The following is a 19,414-nucleotide window of genomic DNA, read 5'->3' as shown; positions in this document are numbered from 1 at the left end:
GTTAGTTTTTTGTATGATAAATTTCAACTCTTCTTTGATCTGGGCATTGATTGATTAATATAGCCAGATGTTGGACACACCTGATATTGGACAATGTTGCCAGTACTCCTTGTAATTTTGAAAAATACACTTTTTTAATGAATATGTCATAACCCCTTAAATTGTCTAATGCATAAAATACATACAAATTTATCATTCTTTTTTCATTTTGATAAATACCCAAAGGTCATTAATACACATCGAAAATTATTGCAAGCAACTACATAGCTGTCTTTTATCCTTGTTTCTTTTTACTTCATACAAAACCTTTTTTACACCTTAGTAACTATTTTCATGTACTGAACGTTCATGTAGAGAATCATTTTCTTGTAACGTTTAAAAAATATCCACATAGACAAAGTGCAAAGTTCATATCTATCGTTTTTATGTGCAGAAGTTACATTCGTTCAAAGTCTCAGTTGCATGACTTTTTGGACACCCTGTAGTATGTGTAAGAGAAATGAATTTTGGAATTGATGGATATTTCATTGCCTCCAAATCATTCATTTTTATCATCATTTCGTTAGCTCTTACTTTTTATAAGAATAATAACTTACATCAGACTCGAATAGGAAAACTTGAAGAGAATGATGTGTTCACTAATGGCAAAATGTAGTGGACAGATTTTTATAATAATTGTAGCTTAATTTCCAAAATTTTGGGTGTTTTATAAGTTCAGATCAAAGTTTCTAATAATAATAATAAAGAAGTCAAAGTGTAATGAAACCATGTCAATATCAATATCGTACAGAACACTTTATCAGTAATTAAGGCTTTCAAAATTTTAAATTACATTTGTGCAACCAGAAATTTCTATGATGTTATGGTAAGTGGCTCCATACGGGATCTCCAAAACTCATCCAAAATGCACCTCTTGTCCTACCATTTTGAAAGCTGCCTTTCATGTTTCATTGAAATATAAACATAAGCAACACCAAAGGGCTTGCACACTCCCTCATCTTCATCTTAGTTGTAATGGTCTTTGCAATTGTCTCTGTTATAATGGTCATTTTATGAAAAATCAATTAATGTTGTTTTGGTTTCTCAATGTTTCAATGCAACAAACATGCTTATTTATCAGCAGTTAAATATGCATTACCATTAAGCAATAGCCAGTGGTTGGTAGTACAACTTTTAAAATTGTAGCTGTAGCTACAAAATACCTGTAACTTGAAGAGGTTTACTCGGGCAGTCAGCCAGGTGATTTCCGGATAGGCTTCCGAGAGCTAACGTCACTCTCATCTTCAGGGATTGAAGTGCAGAGATAATTCAGGGTAAAGTTATATGTATTTGGTGTAGGAGGGGTTCGGTGTAGATGGCTGGCCAATCAAGTGTTGCTTCTCCGACAGCTTCGCTCCCACTTGACTATCGCTAACCAGGCTGGGTCCAGTTTGAGTCCTGTGAACCTGCTGAGGTTTTCAATTTCCCCGTGTATGGCTATTGCTTCTTTGATGAGATGGTCCCAGTAATTTGATGATTTATTGATGATCTCGGTGGTTGTGAAGTCAATTCTATGGCCCCTCCTGGATGGAATGTTCTGCTAACCCTGATTTTTTGGGATGACAATTCTTGATGTAGCTGGCGTGTTTTTTGCAATGCTGTTCGATTGTCCTCCCTGTTTGTCCAATGTAGGCTTTACCACAGAAACAGATGATACGGTAATTGCTCGAGAAAACCTCTTCAATATTCGCTGCCAGGAAAGTTTCAAGAACCTGTAACTTGTAGTGAAAATTTTGCTACAGTTACGTTTCTTTTTGGTGTTTTGAGTTAAATTTCTCATGCAGCAACAGTGTCAAAAAATTGTCAACAATAACACTTACAGATAATCGAGATGATACAGATGCTGGTATTCCAGTTACATATATACTCATAATTTATTTCATTAGTATCTGGAAAATTCTGATATCCAGATAACCAACTGACACATATCAATATAATCTGGTCAGCGATTATGTGATAACATTGTTTAACAAATAAATAAATATCCCATCTAAAATTTGGGTGACAGTTGACGGAGACCTGGATAATTTGATCGATTGATCACTGCTCTGCAGCAAAAATGAGGTTTTCAAATGAATGAGTGTTCCTAAATGGAATTTTCACGCTGAGATCAACGGTGCAATCAGTTTTTTCCTATCACGTCAGGTTTTCGAGAAAATCAGGAATTTGTGTTTCATAAAAGTCCCATTTATATACCATAGGAGGGCATGGAGAGTATGTGGTCTGGAAACACTAATTTAACTGTTTTTTGTTTCACAGCTGGTTGAGTGATTTGTATTCCTAGTGCTGAACGGTTGCATGAAGTGACAAATTGTGTATATTCGGACAACAATGTCTTCACGTGGCTGTAAAAATGACCCGAACACTTTCTCTTAAGTATGTGGGAAGTACATGCTGTGTATAATCAAAGACTAAAGCTAACGCCATTCGTCAAAGAAGCCTACCTTGCATATTTTGGACTTGTGCTTGGCGATGAAAATAAACCATGCGTACCCCAGAAAGTATGTAAGACTTGTGTGGAAAAGTTTTGAGGTTCTGGATGAAAGGACAAAGAGAGAAATTCTATTTTGCTCTGCCAATGGTATGGAGGGAACAATTAAAACATACAGATGACTGTTATTTTTGTCAAGTTCAAGTGCAAGGTTTTAGTGCCAAGAACAAAAGTGACATAGTGTATCCACATTTGCGATCTGCAATGAGACCAATCAAACATGACGAAAGTCTACCTATTCCTTCTCGTCCATCTTCAAGCTGTACATCGCCTCGAAAGGAAGTTGTATGCGATACAACGGACATCAGTGGATCAGTACAAGTGATAATACCCCACACTTATTTAGTCAAACCGCACGAATGACTTGGTACGTGATCTTGCGTTATCAAAGGAAAGTTCTGAACTGTTAGCTTCTGAACTGTTACCTGGCACTAAAATTTCATGTTACAGATCCCGGGAACAAGTAATAGTTTCTTTATTTTCAGAAGAAGGGTCTATGATCTTCTGCAATGTCATACCGAAACTTGTAAGGTGGCTTGGTGTGAAGTATGTAACTTCTGAATGCAGGCTTTTCATAGATTCTTCTGTAACCAGCCTGAAAGGTGTTTTACTCAGATTCTTCTGTAACCAGCCTGTTTACTCCACAATGGCAATGTTCTTGGATCTGTACCAGTTGCTTATTCTATTACTTTGAAAGAATCATATGAACTTTGAAAGAATCATATGAATGTTTGCAGTTTCTATTGCAGTGTGTGAAGTACTCTGAGTATGGGTGGATTGTATGTAGTGACTTCAAAGTTATCAACCTTTTACTGGGACTACAAATGGGATACACAAAAATGCCCTGTTTCCTGTGCGAGTGGGGTAGTCGAGACAGACAAAATCACTGGCAAAGGCAGGAGTGGCCAACCAGAGGATCCTTGATACCCGGAACAAAGAATGTTATGCATGTGCCCCTTGTGGATCCCACGAAAGTTCTTCTCCCTCCTCTACACATTAAATTGGGTATCATGAGCCCTAGATAAGTACATATGTAGTGTTTATCAGAGAATAACCCTAGATAAGCTGAAAGCAGGTGTTTTTACTGGACCTCAGATCAGGAAATTAATGTGTGACCCCAATTTTGAGGATACAATGAGCCAAACGGAAAAGCAAGCCTGGGAGAGCTACAAAGATATAAAAAACTTCCTAGGAAACAGAAGGAGTCTAGCTTACAAAACCATTGTGAACACCATGTTGGAAAATTTGAGAAAACTAGGTTGTAACATGAGTTTGAAGTTACACTTCCTACATGCTCACATTGACTATTTTCCAGATACCTGTCTTGGATTTTACAGCGAGGAACAGGGTGAACGTTTCCATCAGGATTTGAAAGACATGGAAAGAAGTTACCATGGTGGTTGGACTGTGAACATGATGGCAGACTACTGTTGGTCCCGAAAAGGGAAAGTTCTTGTCATGCATATGGAAGAAGTTCAAAAAGACGAAAATTCCTGCCTGTAAAATAAGCGAGGTCACTGTAAATAATATCACTTGTTGGTAGTTCTTGTGAACTGTACGTACACTGTGTACTGTACATACACTGTGTATAAATATATGTCGGTAATGGTTCAATATGCACATTTTGTTTTAATTTTTTTTCAACAATCTGGACGTGATAGAAGAAAACGGCTTACTTATGTGGAATCAGCGCCCCAAAATTAGGGGGAAACGACAGTCGAAACCAAAACATCAAGAAAAAAAATTAAAATTGCAGAGCGGTGTAATGAAAGTATATGGAAAGTCCAAATGTCAGATATTGAGAAAAAAATATGAATATATCTAGATATCCAGAATATAGATTTATATGCTTCGAATGAACATTTCCACTACAAATATGAAATATGTTTGAAACCCATTTATTTTATGGACAGTAATACAGAAGTGAGAAGTGCAAGATATTTCGACAATATTTGTTTTGGCTCTCGAGAAATATGCCTTTGAACATTGTTGAAATTCTCACACTACACCACTGAAATAGAATCGTCCTCCCTGAGGTTACTGCCCATGATGGTGTGCAGTGCTTTCTGCTCACGTCGTACATCTAGTATGAACAGTGTAAGCCATGGACATTCTGCCGAGGGGTCAAGGAGGGGCCACCTCCCAGAAAATGATTGTGAACCTAAAATATTTTTTTCATCTAATCTCGTTTCATTCGCAACAATTTACTTTAATTATTACAATAAGGCATTGCATTAACCTGGTAACTTCAAACTGAAGGAGTGTTTTCTGAGTGAGCAACGCTGTTATGAGTGTAAATATGTCTCGTTTGTGCCTCCGGAAGAAAATGCCTTGCTTGCCCCACCCTGGAGAAAATCCTGAGGATGTTCACAGTCTAAACAACAGGAAAAAATCATTAATTATTGTGTAAAGCACAAGCATCTCATAACTTCTAATTCAAAAATAAGTGATCCATTTCTTATAGATGCATTAAGTCTTCAAAGCTGCTGCACTATTCAACCACTTGGTAGAGGATTTTCATTTAAAATACACTGATGATTTGATTTTTGTTATTTAGTGTCACTTTTCCGCCACTTTTGGCTAATCTTGATGAAAAGGATGAATGATGATGATATGAAATTGATGAAGGGATGCTCACAAAGAACATCCATGCCCTCACTGGGATTTCAAGCCAAGATTCCTGGCATCATAATGCACTATTTTAACCACTTGACCAATACTAGAAGGTGCCAATGGGTGAGCACATGAAGGGCATTCTTCACACTCAGGTTTACATGTTGATTTCCTCAATATATTCATGATATCTTTAAAAGTATGTATGAGTTATTGAATTTTCTACTTTTCTTTTGTTAATTATATAAATATTTTGTAAATTTACCCACTTTTATGTTGATTTTCTGTCACTTTCGCTACTTGAGGATGAATGGTTTATTTATTATTTCTATGATCTAGGGTTGCTTTTCTTCCACTTTTGGCTAATCATGAGAATGATGAAGGATGAATGATGATGAGTAGGGCTCGGATAATTTAAAAATACATATTTCATATGCAGGTGCATATTTGTATGAAAATATATTGATGTTGTGCACATTTTTGCATCCTCAACCAACACCGAGCATATACTGTGTTTATTTTTCTTCTCCTCGCTTCTTTTTTCTTTATCTTTTCTCTGTCTTTCTTCTTTCAACAACTTCAAACAAGCTTCAAAATTATAGAAGACACTAAAGAGGTCCTCGTCCAGGTTGAAGATCCTGTGTATGTACTGAAATTGGATGCAGTAGGTGAAAATAAACAGTGGGTTTGCAACAATGCTGAAAGTTTGCAAAATTCTACATACAAATGGACAACGTGTGGAAGTATGTTTTCTGAATATACAGAAGGAGTTTCAGGTTCGAAAATTTGAGACATCATGTTGTTATCAAATGCAATCATAATCTTGATCTGTAATGTATTGTGTTTCATTTAACGCAGAACCATATTAATTGAAAAAAATCTGTGTAGCGAAAAAGCATTCAGAATAATGCATATTCATTACCTGGCATGTAGTCTTTCATAGTTTGTAATATACAGCATTTATAAATTAAACGGGTTTTTAAAGTGCATATTTTACACTTTTTAGTGCATATTTGCATGCATATTTTGCATTTTTTTTAGTGCATAACTATCCGAGCCCTAATGATGAGCAATGGGAGTGGGGTTGCAGGAGGATACTATCCCCCAACTTGGCGTTTTTTATAGTTTTTATTTTTATGTCCACTTTATGCACAGATAGGTAATCAGGACTGGATGTACAGTTTAAAGTGGAATCCAATCCACTATGTACCTCTGCCAGGACCCCTTGATTCAAAATGACAACATTTCCACATTCCATCGGAGAGGCATTCACAACTAGGAAAACTTATATTTCATTTACACCATGTTAAACATTGAACCAGCCCCGGCCCTAGGAATTTTGCCGCCCCTGCAATTTTACTTCTTGTTGTCCCCACCCCAAAATATGTACAAAGAAAACGTAATGTATGAACAACTAAGCTTTTTATCCGTGGCAATTTCACATGGTATAACCAATTTTTAACGTAATAAAATGAAAGAATACATAATGTGAGAAGATAAGTTATTCATTAATAAAAAAATAATATATATTTAAGCCTAATAATAATAAAATATCTGTTGCATTTACTCACCATAGTTTCTGCCGACGTGCAGAACTCTCAGCTCTCCTGTTTTGTTTCACTATTTCTTCATGACTATTTATACTGTACATAATTATGTATTTTTTCCAGAACGTTTTACATGAAGTAACATATCTTCACTTCATCACTATTTACAATAAACTATGTATGTACAATTATGTTTCACTACATCGCTTATCTCAAGTTTCAGAAATTTGTGCAAAGCTCCACTTTGTTTTTCTATATTGCACTCTTTTTCTTGTTTGCGTTTGCGATATTCTGCACCCGAGAGTTTTTTCCTTTTATCAGACATTCCTTTGTGTACAATTACAGCACAAATACACAAGTCTCTCAATACATTGTCACATTCAAATGTGCACGCATTCTCACACATGACATACACTAACTGCACTATCGTTACACTGTCAAGATCGTAAATGAGGGGCAACCAGCAATGACAAAAACAGCGGATATTTGTATTTACTATTGCATCTTGCGCGACTCGGCAATACCTATCATCACCATCTTTCGCGATCAACAGCTCCATTTCCGACTACCGAATGTGACACGTCAGTTTAACTCAAACCTCGATAACAGGGGACGGAGGACTGGCACGCGATCAAACAATAGATAGTGTTGTAACTTGGCACTGCACACGCGCAGTAGATGTTGCTTACCATTTTCACAGACAATAATAGCTGCTTTTGTTAGAGGACAACTAATATAAACTTTCGTCACCGCTTTCTTTCGCAGTTATTCTTTTCTTTTCTTTTCTGTTTCTGTTTTATACTGCATGCAAATGAATTTAATTTGAATTTTCTCCGCCCCAAGAAGACCAAACTGCCTCAAATAATGCAGCTTCCACTTTTTTTACATTTTGCCACCCCGTGCAAATGCATGTTTTGCACGTACAGTAGAGCCGACCGTGCATTGAACTGTCACTGAGGTTTGAGCAAACATCCTCCCTCACCTAACAATTCCCTTCAAGGGCTCATAAGATGAAATTAATGATAATGAATATCACACTTTTATCTTATTTCCATTTTACACAACACATTATAGTTAATTTCGATACATATGGTATCAAAGAGCAGACGAAAAAACAACCATGGACAAGTGACGTATCAACATGGAGGATGGTGTTTTGAACCCTCTTCTGACCTCGAAACTTTGGAAGTCTCGTTTTTGCCTTATACTGAATGCACAGAACTGCAAGAACTGGCAGGGGTCATTTTTCTATGATGTAGTTTTTAACATTGTTGTCCTATTTTACTGGAAATGTCCATTATCAAAGGAATATTTTATCTTAATGTCGGATAGCTAAATAGTTTGGAATCTGGATATCAGTTCTAATTATCTGTATATTCAAAAAATCTGGATATCCTTCATGTACACGAAAATCATCATCCATGAAAATGTATGTGAAAAACAATTGACATCGATTATTTTTCATTCAAAATACTACCTTCAAATTTGTCTACTAAAAGATGTAATAATTATTGATGTTGATATATAAACAAAAATAATCTTAACAAATTATATTTGTGTAGGATCCTAATTGCAGTACTCAAATATCACATCTGAACTGATATGCATCTTATATAGGCACGTTATCATTCTCAAACACTACAGTAAAAAAAAATAAGTCACAAAGGTAATGCTGCTATCAAAATATATCAATAGATTACTATCATGATAATAAATAAGGGAATTTATTATCTAGTAAGTACAATTGCTGAGGATTTATTTTGAATATCCATATGATAGTTTGTTATTTGTTTGCAAAAGTAGTGATGTAGAGCAGGGGAGTAGCATAGCGAGCTACATTTTTGGAAGAGCAGCTGCAGCTGTAGTGAGCTACTTTTAAAATGTAACGTTCTGATCACTGGCAATAATTTCAGGTTTAACAAATACCTATCAAACACTTAACCTTGTTTATCATGCAAGTGTGGATGATCTGGCAACATAATTATTAATTCATATTTCCACTTACTGTTTGTTTAAAATGGTCTAGGAATAAATTGTATTTACTTCAGATGTGAATTCTTCATTCACTTATGAAGAAATCTGTTAAATTTTGTGTACATGTTGTTTCATTTTTATGTACTATGTATACAGGGTATATCATAAGTAATAGCGCAAACTGACACAGTTGAAAGTACACAATAATAGAAGCAAAAAAGTCTCAGTAAACATGGGTCCGCAAACGAGCCATTTTCGAGATAATTGCAAATGTGTGGTTACAAGCCACTACTGACTTCATTGTTTGTAAACGTCGTCCTAGTTGGTAAAATGCTAATAATACAGTAAGAAAAGTCATTGGAGATCTCATTGCTTTTATTGAACATTCTCCTTACTTTGACAAACATTAGTACGTTACATGTTACAATTACTATACACTCGTACCTGTTAAAGGAGGTGTTCAAAGTGTCGTCCTTGCATCTGGATGCAATACTGTACGCGATTCTGCATTGAGTTTCGAGTTCTTTCGAACACCCCTGGTTCATTTCGGAATTGGTCACAAGCATGTACAATTCTCTGTACTGATTGTATCCATCCTGTTTGATTACAACGCGGACCCATGTTTACTGAGACTTTTTTGCTTCTATTATCATGTACTTTCAGCTGTGTCAGTTTGTGCTATTATTATGATACACCCTGTATAAAGATTGTAAACAAGGAAAATTATTTGTGAAACATATTTTCCAGTATTTGTAATGTGAGATGAAGTATGTACTAATGGTTTGATCTTAAAATTTGCAAATGATTTACAGAGTGATGATGAGATGGATTCACAACATGCAGTAGAAAACTCTTTCATAGAATGTGATCCTCAGCCTGCAAATTCCAACTCGCTTGCATCAGAGGTGAGTCTGGAATCAATTTTAGGAAATAATACTTAAGTGGAACCTTAATTTCTATCTTATTATATTCAGGGTTGATATGCATCTGGAAAAACAGGGAATTTTGCAGATCATCTGGAATGAACGCCATTTTGCAGTCTGCAAGAGAAAAAGTTGAAAAATGAACAAGTGGATTCGGTTCTTGTGATTCCACTCCACTTGTTCCTCTTGCTCTTATGATTCTCAGTCTGGTGAAAATTATGGTTTCTTCGAATTTTTGTTCTGCATAGACTTATAGGTAATATATTTAATTTTTATTTTTTTACACTAGGTTTTAGAAAGAATATCAACATGAAAGTTGTAGTCCAGCTATGCTGATTGAAAATTAAAGTAGGTTGACAATATGATCATAATTATCAGAGAGGTTGGTGAAGTAGAGGTTATCGTCTATTATTTTATAGATCTTGGTCTTGTAGCCGCAGTGGTCTAGTCGTTAGGGCAACTGACTACCTCGTGGGAGACCCGGGTTCCATTCCCAGGGTGGTGATTTTTTTGGTCTCGTCCCTGCATAAAGCAGCTCTGGGGCTCACCCAGCCTCAAATCAATGGGTACCTGGGGGGCAACGCAGAGGGGTAAAGGTGGCCTGAGCATGGTGCTGATCACATTACCTCCTAAATGCCTGAGATGGAGAATGTGTGGAGCCCTTCCCCCACATCCCCTAAATGTGCCTTCATGGCACAGTGTTATGAGGGGCATTCAAGTCAATCCGGGACTTTTTTTTATAGGTTTAAAAGCAAATCCCATGCTGGAGGTAGTGCATGCAGTACGAACTGGCAACTGTGCACCAGTCCAGAGACCAGTATTCAAGATGACAGACAACAGTGTGAAAGTGTACATGGAACAGCATGAGGTGATGCAATTTTTAGTGAAGGAGGACACAAAACCAGCTGAACTTTACAGAAGACTGCAAGCACAGTACGGTGATGAAACACTCAGCCGCAGTGAGACATTTAAATGGTGCAAGCACATCAAAGACATCTGGAAACATTCAGCACGTGAAACAGCTTATCATTGACAATCGTCGCATAACCTGTCATGAAATTTCTAAGGTATGTAATCTTTCGGTAGGAACAGTAAACACAATAATTCGTGATATTTTGCTATTCCGAAAAGTTCGTGCATGCTGGGTACTGAAACAGCTTTCTGCTTTTGACCGGCACAGAAGAGTTGAAGTCTGTACTGAACTGAAGGATCGCTATGTCAGGAAGGCCAGTATTTCCTGGATCGCGTCATCACATGTGAAACATGGGTTCAGTCCAGACTTAGCGCCAAGTGATTTCTGCCTGTTTGGACCCCTAAAAGAATTCCTCGGAGGTGAACATTTCAACAGTGATGATGAAATGAAGCAGGCTGTCCTAGAATGGTTCAAACGTACTGACAAAACTTTCTATGCTGAAGTTTTCCAGGTATTACCTAAACGATGGAATAAGTGTATAAATGTAGCAGGGGAGTACGTCAGAAAATAAAAGCAGTTTCCACCCCTTGAAATTTGTTCTTTTATTTTATAAACTCAAAAGTTCCGGATTGACTTGAATGCCCCTCATATATATGAATGGGGAATTTTACCTTACTTTGATTGGCATTTACATTTATTGTAGCAAGGAAAGAAATTTTGTTAGCAAGATTATAACACCGGAAGAATTTTACATAATGAACATTAGTCCGACTGTTATCTGTTGATTCTTCATAATAGTAGTAAATACATGAAGAGTAAAAAAGGTAAAGTGTTCCCCTGTGCTTAGCACCACGCCATGAAGGCGTATAGGGGGTGTGGGGGTTACGCCCCACACTTTCTTGATCCAGTCATGAGTGGGGGTGATGTGATCAGCATCACGCCCCTGACCGCCTTTACCCCCCCAGGGTTTCCCCCAGGTACCCATGTTATTCGACGCTGGGTGGGCGCCGGGGCCGCTTCCATCGTTAGAAAAGTTCCCGGATTTGAACCGGCCGGGGATCGAACCCGGGATCTTTAGCATGGTAGTCAGACGCGTTACCGACTGAGCCACCGCGGCTCATGAAGAGTAGAAAATGATGTTTTTTTGTTTATGTTTATAAGCACACAGCATCTGAAGAAATTTTGGTTGTATGCAGGAATTGTATAGTAAATCTGTCAGAAAGTAAAAATGTTTGGTTTTTTTATGAAGATTATGCTGTTTCTGAACATTTTCCATTGCTTTTAGGTCGCGGAGGTGTGTTATGGTGAAATAATGCACCTCTGTTACCTTTTTCCTGAAGGCTAGACACAAGTTGATTGTAGCAACCAACACATTTGATGCTGATTGTGACTTTACATTATTCTTTGAATTCTCACATGTTTTTGTGCCTGTTGAATTAAATTTGGTACAAACAAAAAGCAGTGAAAGTGAATATTTATAATAGTTAATGAACCTGTATATTTAATTGAAAAACACAAGGTTCAAAAGCAAAAATCACGATGTCTGGTAAAAATTTGTTTTTGGACTGGAAAACCTGGAAATGCCAGGGAATTATATAATCAAAAAATTGTAGCAACCTTGTATATTGTAACAAATTATGATGATAAAAAATGATATTTATTTGTAAATACAATTGTGCATCAACATTCTTAATCAGTGTAGCAAACTACACTTGCAGGACACTAAATGTTTTACATTTGCTTAATTTTGCCAGTTACCATTCTACCAATTCAGTATATAAATTGCAAATATTCCGTGATGAACATGAATAGTTTGTGGTCACTTCCACACCACTGCTGAGTGGTAATGATCCAAAAGATGCCATGAATGAATGACATGAAACCTCGTCTGTTGCGTAATTTTTAAATACCTGTGATTACCAGATCACATCAGACAAGATAATCTATTCATATTTGGAAAATGAGAGACACGATAGTAGATAAATATGTAGAAAACTGGTACTCACTTTTTCCGCGAAACTGTTTTTTTCATGGTTGCAATAACCACTTCAAGGAACAGCGCAACAAGTTCCAACGAGGATGATGGCAGTGGCCACTGAAATTAAGAGTGGCCTGGAGGTTGGCATGAAAGTAGTTTCCTGGCCCGATGCGATACAGAGACACCTAGCGACATATCAGAGGACTAGGAATTCTTTTCGGCTGTCCTAAGCCTGAGGCCAGAGAACCTTCCTTCCCTCACCATCCCCTCCCCTCCGCGTGACTCCCGCAGTGAGGTTTCTAGGAAAAGGACACCCACTTGTTTCTTTTAATTCTGGTTTCGGAGGTTAAAATTTCTCCACTGGCAAAGCAATTCGCATTTCACTGCTTGCTGGCTGACTCTTGCATGGAGCGAGACGAGTGGCAGGCTCCAGAGACAGAACCTTCATCACTGAAGTTTTGATTGAATAAATTTGGTTGATTACAGTGGCTACTATAATTATGTTGAATTTTCTTGTTGAGGTTGGAATTTTATCGATTGAGAGTAAAGAAGGAGGTAAAGAATATCAGTTGAAAGAAAGTATTTTTTTTTGAAGGGGGTGTTTTTTTATACAAAATCAATATATAATAATAATGATAATAATAAGGCAAGAATTAGTAACAATTATTATTTCAACTATTAACGAATCGAGTCCTTATTAGAGATGGGCAGGAGCGAAACTACCTGGAAATTAATGAGGGGAAACGTGGGCATGCGTAATAACATATGGAAAAACTGAAAAGGAGAAAGACGGACAAAACAATGTACCAAAATGTACAGTAGTAACAAAGATGTCAGGAAACAATAGTATAATATTGAACTTACACTTTGATGAAGTAATTTTCTTTGTTATGATCTGAATTAAGTCCCTTTGCACAGTTCTCATCGTTGGAGTTCACAGCAGCTTTAATCGGCCAAGATTGATTGATTTTGTTTATTTTACTTCGCCTTTCTGCCACTCTTGGCTAATGATGATATGATGTAATCGATGAAGAGACGCTCACGAAGGACACGTATACCCAGACCGGATTCGAACCCGGGACCACTGGCGTCGTAGCGAAATGAGATAAATACTCCGCCACTGGGCCGGCTAATCGGCCAAGGGTGGGGACAAACTCTCAGTGGTGATGGGAATTCCCTGTGGAAACATATGACCAGTTCCTGCATCACATTAGTTGCTCTCCCCTATTGTGATTTTTCCCAATGTTAATTGATTGCTTCCCAAGTGAAATTTCAGTCCAACTAATTATTGTATGATCTTCAAGATCAGCATTATACGTGTTACAAAGTACTCTTAAAAAAATCCCAGTGAATTGGTCAAAATAAAGTGACAGAATTTCGAGGAGAGGCCGAGCCTCTGTGGACCCACACTTGGCTACGCCAATATACGTAAGTAAACCCGTGGTGCTACAGCCCCTGAGGGCCAGAGCCCACCTACCGACTGCCGGCCTCACTTCCAGTCCAACCAGTTATGTGCGGTCAACACGACGAACCCCTAATCTTTGTTGTAGGTTTCCGTGACTCATTCATAGCTTCCCAATCTCCTCACGATGGTCGGTGGCAACCGGTCCTATACACAGGCCGAAATCTCAGGAGAAAAGTTGATAGGTTTCCCCTAAGAGACTCGAACCTGCGCGCATCGCATCCACGAGTGAAGGGAGCTAACCGAGCTAACTCACAGACGTCCGTAATTTCGAATATTGTGAGCGAAAAGGCAACAACACGAACAATTTTCGCTTTCAATTGTTCGTTGACTAAGTAATAAATCCTCTCCTCAACTGTATTTCTGATTTTTTATTAGCGTTGCTTTTCTGCCACGTTTGGCTAATGGCGACGATGAGGATGAGGAATGATATGATGAAATTGATGAAGGGACACATACAAAGAAAACCCATGCTCAGGCCAGAATTCGAACCTGCAACCTCTGGTGTCGCAACGGGTTGTGCTAACCACTCCGCCACAGATTATGGCAAATTTATTTTGTGATAAAGAAATATTTCTGAATTAATTTACTTTATCAGGGTACAAAATTTCTACGCTTTTCAGTATTCACTTCACAACAAAAGTAAGCATTTCACTTGAAAAATCTGCATTCCTCTTCTATAGTGCTTTTCTTACTCCCACGAAGTTTGGGCAGCGATATGGTTCTCTGAAACTTTTACAGAAACGCTTTTCTTCCAGGTAAATCCTTGAAAATCAAGAAACAGACTCATGGGAGACAGAAAGTATTCACGCTGCCCTCCCCCAGCTGGCAAGATATTTTCTTACTTCAGAAGTAACCTGTCAATCAGCTTGCTTAGTTGACACAACACCTAGTCTATAATGGAATGTATACCTGTGTAGGGAAAATTGGTCAATGTGTTAAAGTTTGGATGAGTCTGGTCTTGTATCACGAGAAAACAGAAAACCGGATAACTACAAATGTATAGATAATTTCAAGCATGAAGTGTTAAGTGGGGCCAAGGCGGGCCGCATTAGCGGATGCTGGGGCCCACATGCGGCCCGCGGGCCGCGAGTTTGACTGGCCGAAATATCAGGAATAAAGCTGTCACGCTCATCCACGAGACTCGAACCTGCACGCGTCCCATAGCTGGAGCCCAAAGCATGACGCCTTAGACCGTACGGTCACGATACAGAACAGCTTCTAATGGCGAAAAAGTGGGGAACACCTGAAGATGAGTTTTTGTTTCCTAATTTTGATTTGGCAAAGGGGGTTCTCTCACAGCATCAAGCGCCGTCAACCCTATGCCGGTCGTTTGAGTATCTTGAGTTTGAGTTTATGTAAGTCTACTTTATGTATAGATAGGCTAATCGGGACTGGACCTACATTTATAGTGGGATTGAACTATTGGGCGTCCACCAGGTACCAAACTCGGGACCTTTTGACATTTTGAGGGTCATCTTTACCATTACGCTATATTGGAGGCAAAATATATCCGAAACTAAGAAGACATTTTGAATGGACATGTAGAATGTAGGAGGCAGGGTTCGCGCTGAATAGGAAGAAGACAGGGAATTCTCCCTCCCCTATCCTAACCTGTACATCTCTAATGTAATTCTCAACCAAGCCAAGAATCTTGTCCTTCTACATTTTATGTCGCTTTTGTTATTGTTAATGAAGAATTCAAATTAATAATTTGTCTTTAAATCTGAGTTAGCAAGTCAGCCAAAATTATGTTTTTATACTAAATTTTACATTAATTGAAGATTTGCAAAGAAACAGTAGACCTTTTCATGATCCTTCCACTCCAAAAACAAATGTTTGGTAAGAGTCACATCAAGTTTATGATTGGAAGTAGTGAAGTTCTAGGAACCACACACACACACACACACACATATATATGTAAGCAACAACAATAGTAGGCTATTGTAATTTGGAGAGGATATGATTTGTGAGCGGAACAAGCATGAGAATTTAACGAAGTTCCTTTGCGAATCATCAATTATGTGTGTGTGTGTGTGTGTGTGTGTGTGTACACGTATTTCCTATCTGCACCGTTGACTCACAAAGTACTACATGTGAGGTAAAACTATCGAAATGTAAAAAGAAGCGCTACCACCCTCCCCTCCTTTTCTACATTTTATTCAAATCGAACACGAGACACGTATCTAGATATATATTTCGGAGCGGCGTCCTAACGTAATGTCTCAAAATAATAATATTAATAATGTTAAATTAAAATAAGTATAATTATATTAAATTAATTAATATATTTTTATAAGATGAATAGGTAAGAAGGCGGTATAACAACAGTGATACAGTATAACATCATGTATTCATTATCTAGCTTACATGTAGTTAAGGTCAGCAAAATTTGTAAAAAAAAGAAACTGCCCTGGCAAGGAAATTAATGTCAAATAGATAAAGAATATAATATTTATTCAGTATGAAAAAATGATGTTAGATCCAGTTGACGAAAGTATAATTCCTGGTTATATTTTGCATGTTATTATAAGTAGTAATAATTGTTGCATAAATCTTCTTTGGTACTGTCATTCAAAGTCGTATTGATTTCCAATATTTTTGCGGAAATAAACAATTTGCGATTAAACAACAACCTTATTTTCATTACTTAATTGAAGTTTTATGATCTCATTATTTAATTTTTTTGTACTTGGTAAGTCTTTCGGGGGGAGGTTGGGACACCTGGACCCCCCTAAATACGTCCTTCGCGGTAGGGGTCGAGATAAAGTTACTGTGTCACTGGTTCCAATTCACGGTAAATATGCTCTGCTTCTCTATAATCAAACATACACAAATTCATGGCCTTCCTGCTTTCTTGGTTTCTTGCCTGGGAAAGAGGCAATAAATCAAGCTGTGACAGCTACGGGACCTTCTGACGAGGGGACGGAACCCAGCTGTGCAGAGGATTCAAACACCCGCGCGTACTAGCCCTCACCGTCAGCCTGGGGCAATTTTGCAACAGAGGCATCTAGTGGCCAAGTGGGGAACTATGATGAATGAAATTCGGCTGAAGCGGCCGTATCTTTCGCCGTCGATCATACATGACATTTTTAAACAATCATTTTGGGCTGTGCAAGTGATTTTTGAAATAAAAGCCCTCCCTAGCTTAGTCGTAAAAGGATTGAGCATTACGTTAGTATGCATCATAATGGCCATTTCCGTTGGTGCTACCCACAAATCGTATAACCATTCTGTGCTTATTTACGTATTTCCTTATGGGAAATTGAAAAAAAATAATGGAATTTGTGCACATTTATCGAACTGAAATTGCATAAATGTGTCATGTACTCAAAGTTCCATAAAGTAAGTTCACATCTACTGAATGTTTTCCGGCAAATTTTTGTCCTAAAACGTTATATTCAACAAAATGCAAAAAAGCCCATGTTAAATTTAAGCACTTTCCACGGTGACCTTCGCCAAACTCCACCTCCCTCTTAATAGAACTATGAAAAAAACAGTTTCGTGGAAAAGGTGAGTACCGGTCTCTCCGTATTCATTAAGAAAATCTAGAAATTAACTAATACCTCAAGTCAGAGTGATTCTTTTTGAGAATGCTAATTTCAGTGAAAAGGGAGAGGAAACTTTGGCAGGGTTAAACTTCATAGTTCATGCTAATGTGTAGTTCGTGACCAATAGAGGTTATGTCATGTCATATCTTCATGGTATTGCAAATAGCGATTTTACGAGTACATGTGAAGCGAAAGAGTAACACTTTAGTTGCATATATTCATGGTTAGCAGTGCAGGATTTTGTCAGCAAATGCAGGGAAAGTGTACCCAAATACTAACCACCCAACCACATGAAGAAACATAATTTTGCCCTGATATTGTACTTGCACTTGCAACACTATTCAAATTATTCTACTGAGGCAGCAATATGTTTTAAATATAATAGATCAGTTAAATTTTGAAATAGTCCATTCTTCGTTCAATCATATTGAAGGCAAAGTCGTTGCTAAGTATTTGTGCTACCAGGTAATATTGCTCCAAGTTACCCCAAACAATTTCAACTCTCCATTGGCTGTCGCATTGTCACCAACAAGGTTGTTTAATGGAGTAATCTGCAATCTTATTTAGAAATGATAAAAATAAAACATTGTAAATAAACTTTTGACATAAAGCTGTTCTCCACAATTACACAATTTTGTTCTTGATGAAGATGTTTGCTGCAATTTGCCTGTGCTATGGGGCTTTGACTCTCTTGCCTACTTACAAGGGGCCTACAATAAGTTCGTGCCCTGACCTACTTTTGGTAGTTGTATAGGGAAATTTCTTCCATTACTTTTCGACATAGTCCCATCCGAGTGCCAGATACTTATGCCATTGTTTTTCTAATGCTGCAATTGCAGTAGAATAAAATGTTCTGTCTTGCTCCTGCAATCAACCCTCCACAGCGTCCATGACATCAGAATCATTATGAAATTTCTTACCATGCTGTTCTTCCTTTAGTTTAGGAAATAAGGTGAATGGTGCAAGCTTTAGAAGGCACAGGATTGGATAGCCGCTGTTGATACACCTACCGTGTGAATGGGAGCATTGTCGTGCAAGAGCAGAATGCAATGTGAGAGCTTTCCGCTTACTTTCTTAATCCCAAGTGGTCAGTTAACATAGTATGAATGCTACTGTGGGATATGCCAACAATGTCAGCAAGTGTCCAAGTGGTGAATCTCCTATCAGTGTAAATTAGTTGTTGCACACGATCAATAGTTTCCTGGGTAATGGCTGTGGATGGTCTTGTGGTACGTTTTTATTTTCACATGACTTACGATCGCAGTTGTATTTCCTATGCCACTTCTTCACCATGGAATATGAATGTGCTTTATCCACCAATGTCGGGACCATATCATTGTGGACTTCTTGAGGTGGTAGACCTTTCAAACGTAGATACTTGATCACAGCTTGCAACTGTGAAGGCTCCATTTTCCAAATAGCTTCACTTTCTGTTATGTTTACACTTGTAACACAATAAGTTTATTAGATGCATGCTTGAAACTTGCAACACATGCAACAAAAGGATACATGAGTCATACTACAGAATTTGGTTCATCAGCCACAACCGGAAGTGGGTCAGGGCACGAACTTATTGTATGCCCCTCGTAATTCTGCTAGGCAGATGAGGCAGGAGCTCAATTTGCTTCACACAGGAAACTGTATGGGTTGCCATAGTGCAGTGGCGTACGCAAGGGGGGGGTTACCGGCTTTTGAAATATTATGGAAAATGTTGTAGAAAAAATTAAAAATGGCTAATTTATCACAGTCAAAGATCTGCAACAGTAATAATAATAATAATTTTTAATTAATTATTATATAATAATTATTATTATAATACTAATAATAATAATTTGAATTATTATTCCAATGCAGCATGGAGAAAAACAACATTCCAAACACAATTTAAGCGGCCACAAAGTTCAATTTTGCAATTCTTTTGCA

General features: G+C 37.7%; 1 protein-coding gene across 2 annotated transcripts in view; it reads left to right on the top strand.

Moving 5' to 3' along the window:
* LOC145987919 (uncharacterized) overlaps positions 1 to 19,414 on the top strand; it is a 341,487-nt gene that overhangs the window by 316,981 nt on the left and 5,092 nt on the right. For both annotated transcript variants that reach the window (XM_083122736.1, XM_083122735.1), the window contains exon 3: positions 9,477 to 9,569. In XM_083122736.1, the coding sequence (XP_082978862.1) occupies positions 9,477 to 9,569 (93 nt within the window). The remainder of the gene's footprint in view (positions 1 to 9,476; positions 9,570 to 19,414) is intronic.

Source organism: Lepisma saccharinum, chromosome 5, assembly GCF_977018435.1.
Source record: "Lepisma saccharinum chromosome 5, izLepSacc3.1, whole genome shotgun sequence".
Classification (NCBI taxonomy): domain Eukaryota; kingdom Metazoa; phylum Arthropoda; class Insecta; order Zygentoma; family Lepismatidae; genus Lepisma; species Lepisma saccharinum.
Note: the sequence above shows the minus strand (reverse complement) of the source record. Positions and strands in the feature narration are given on the sequence as shown.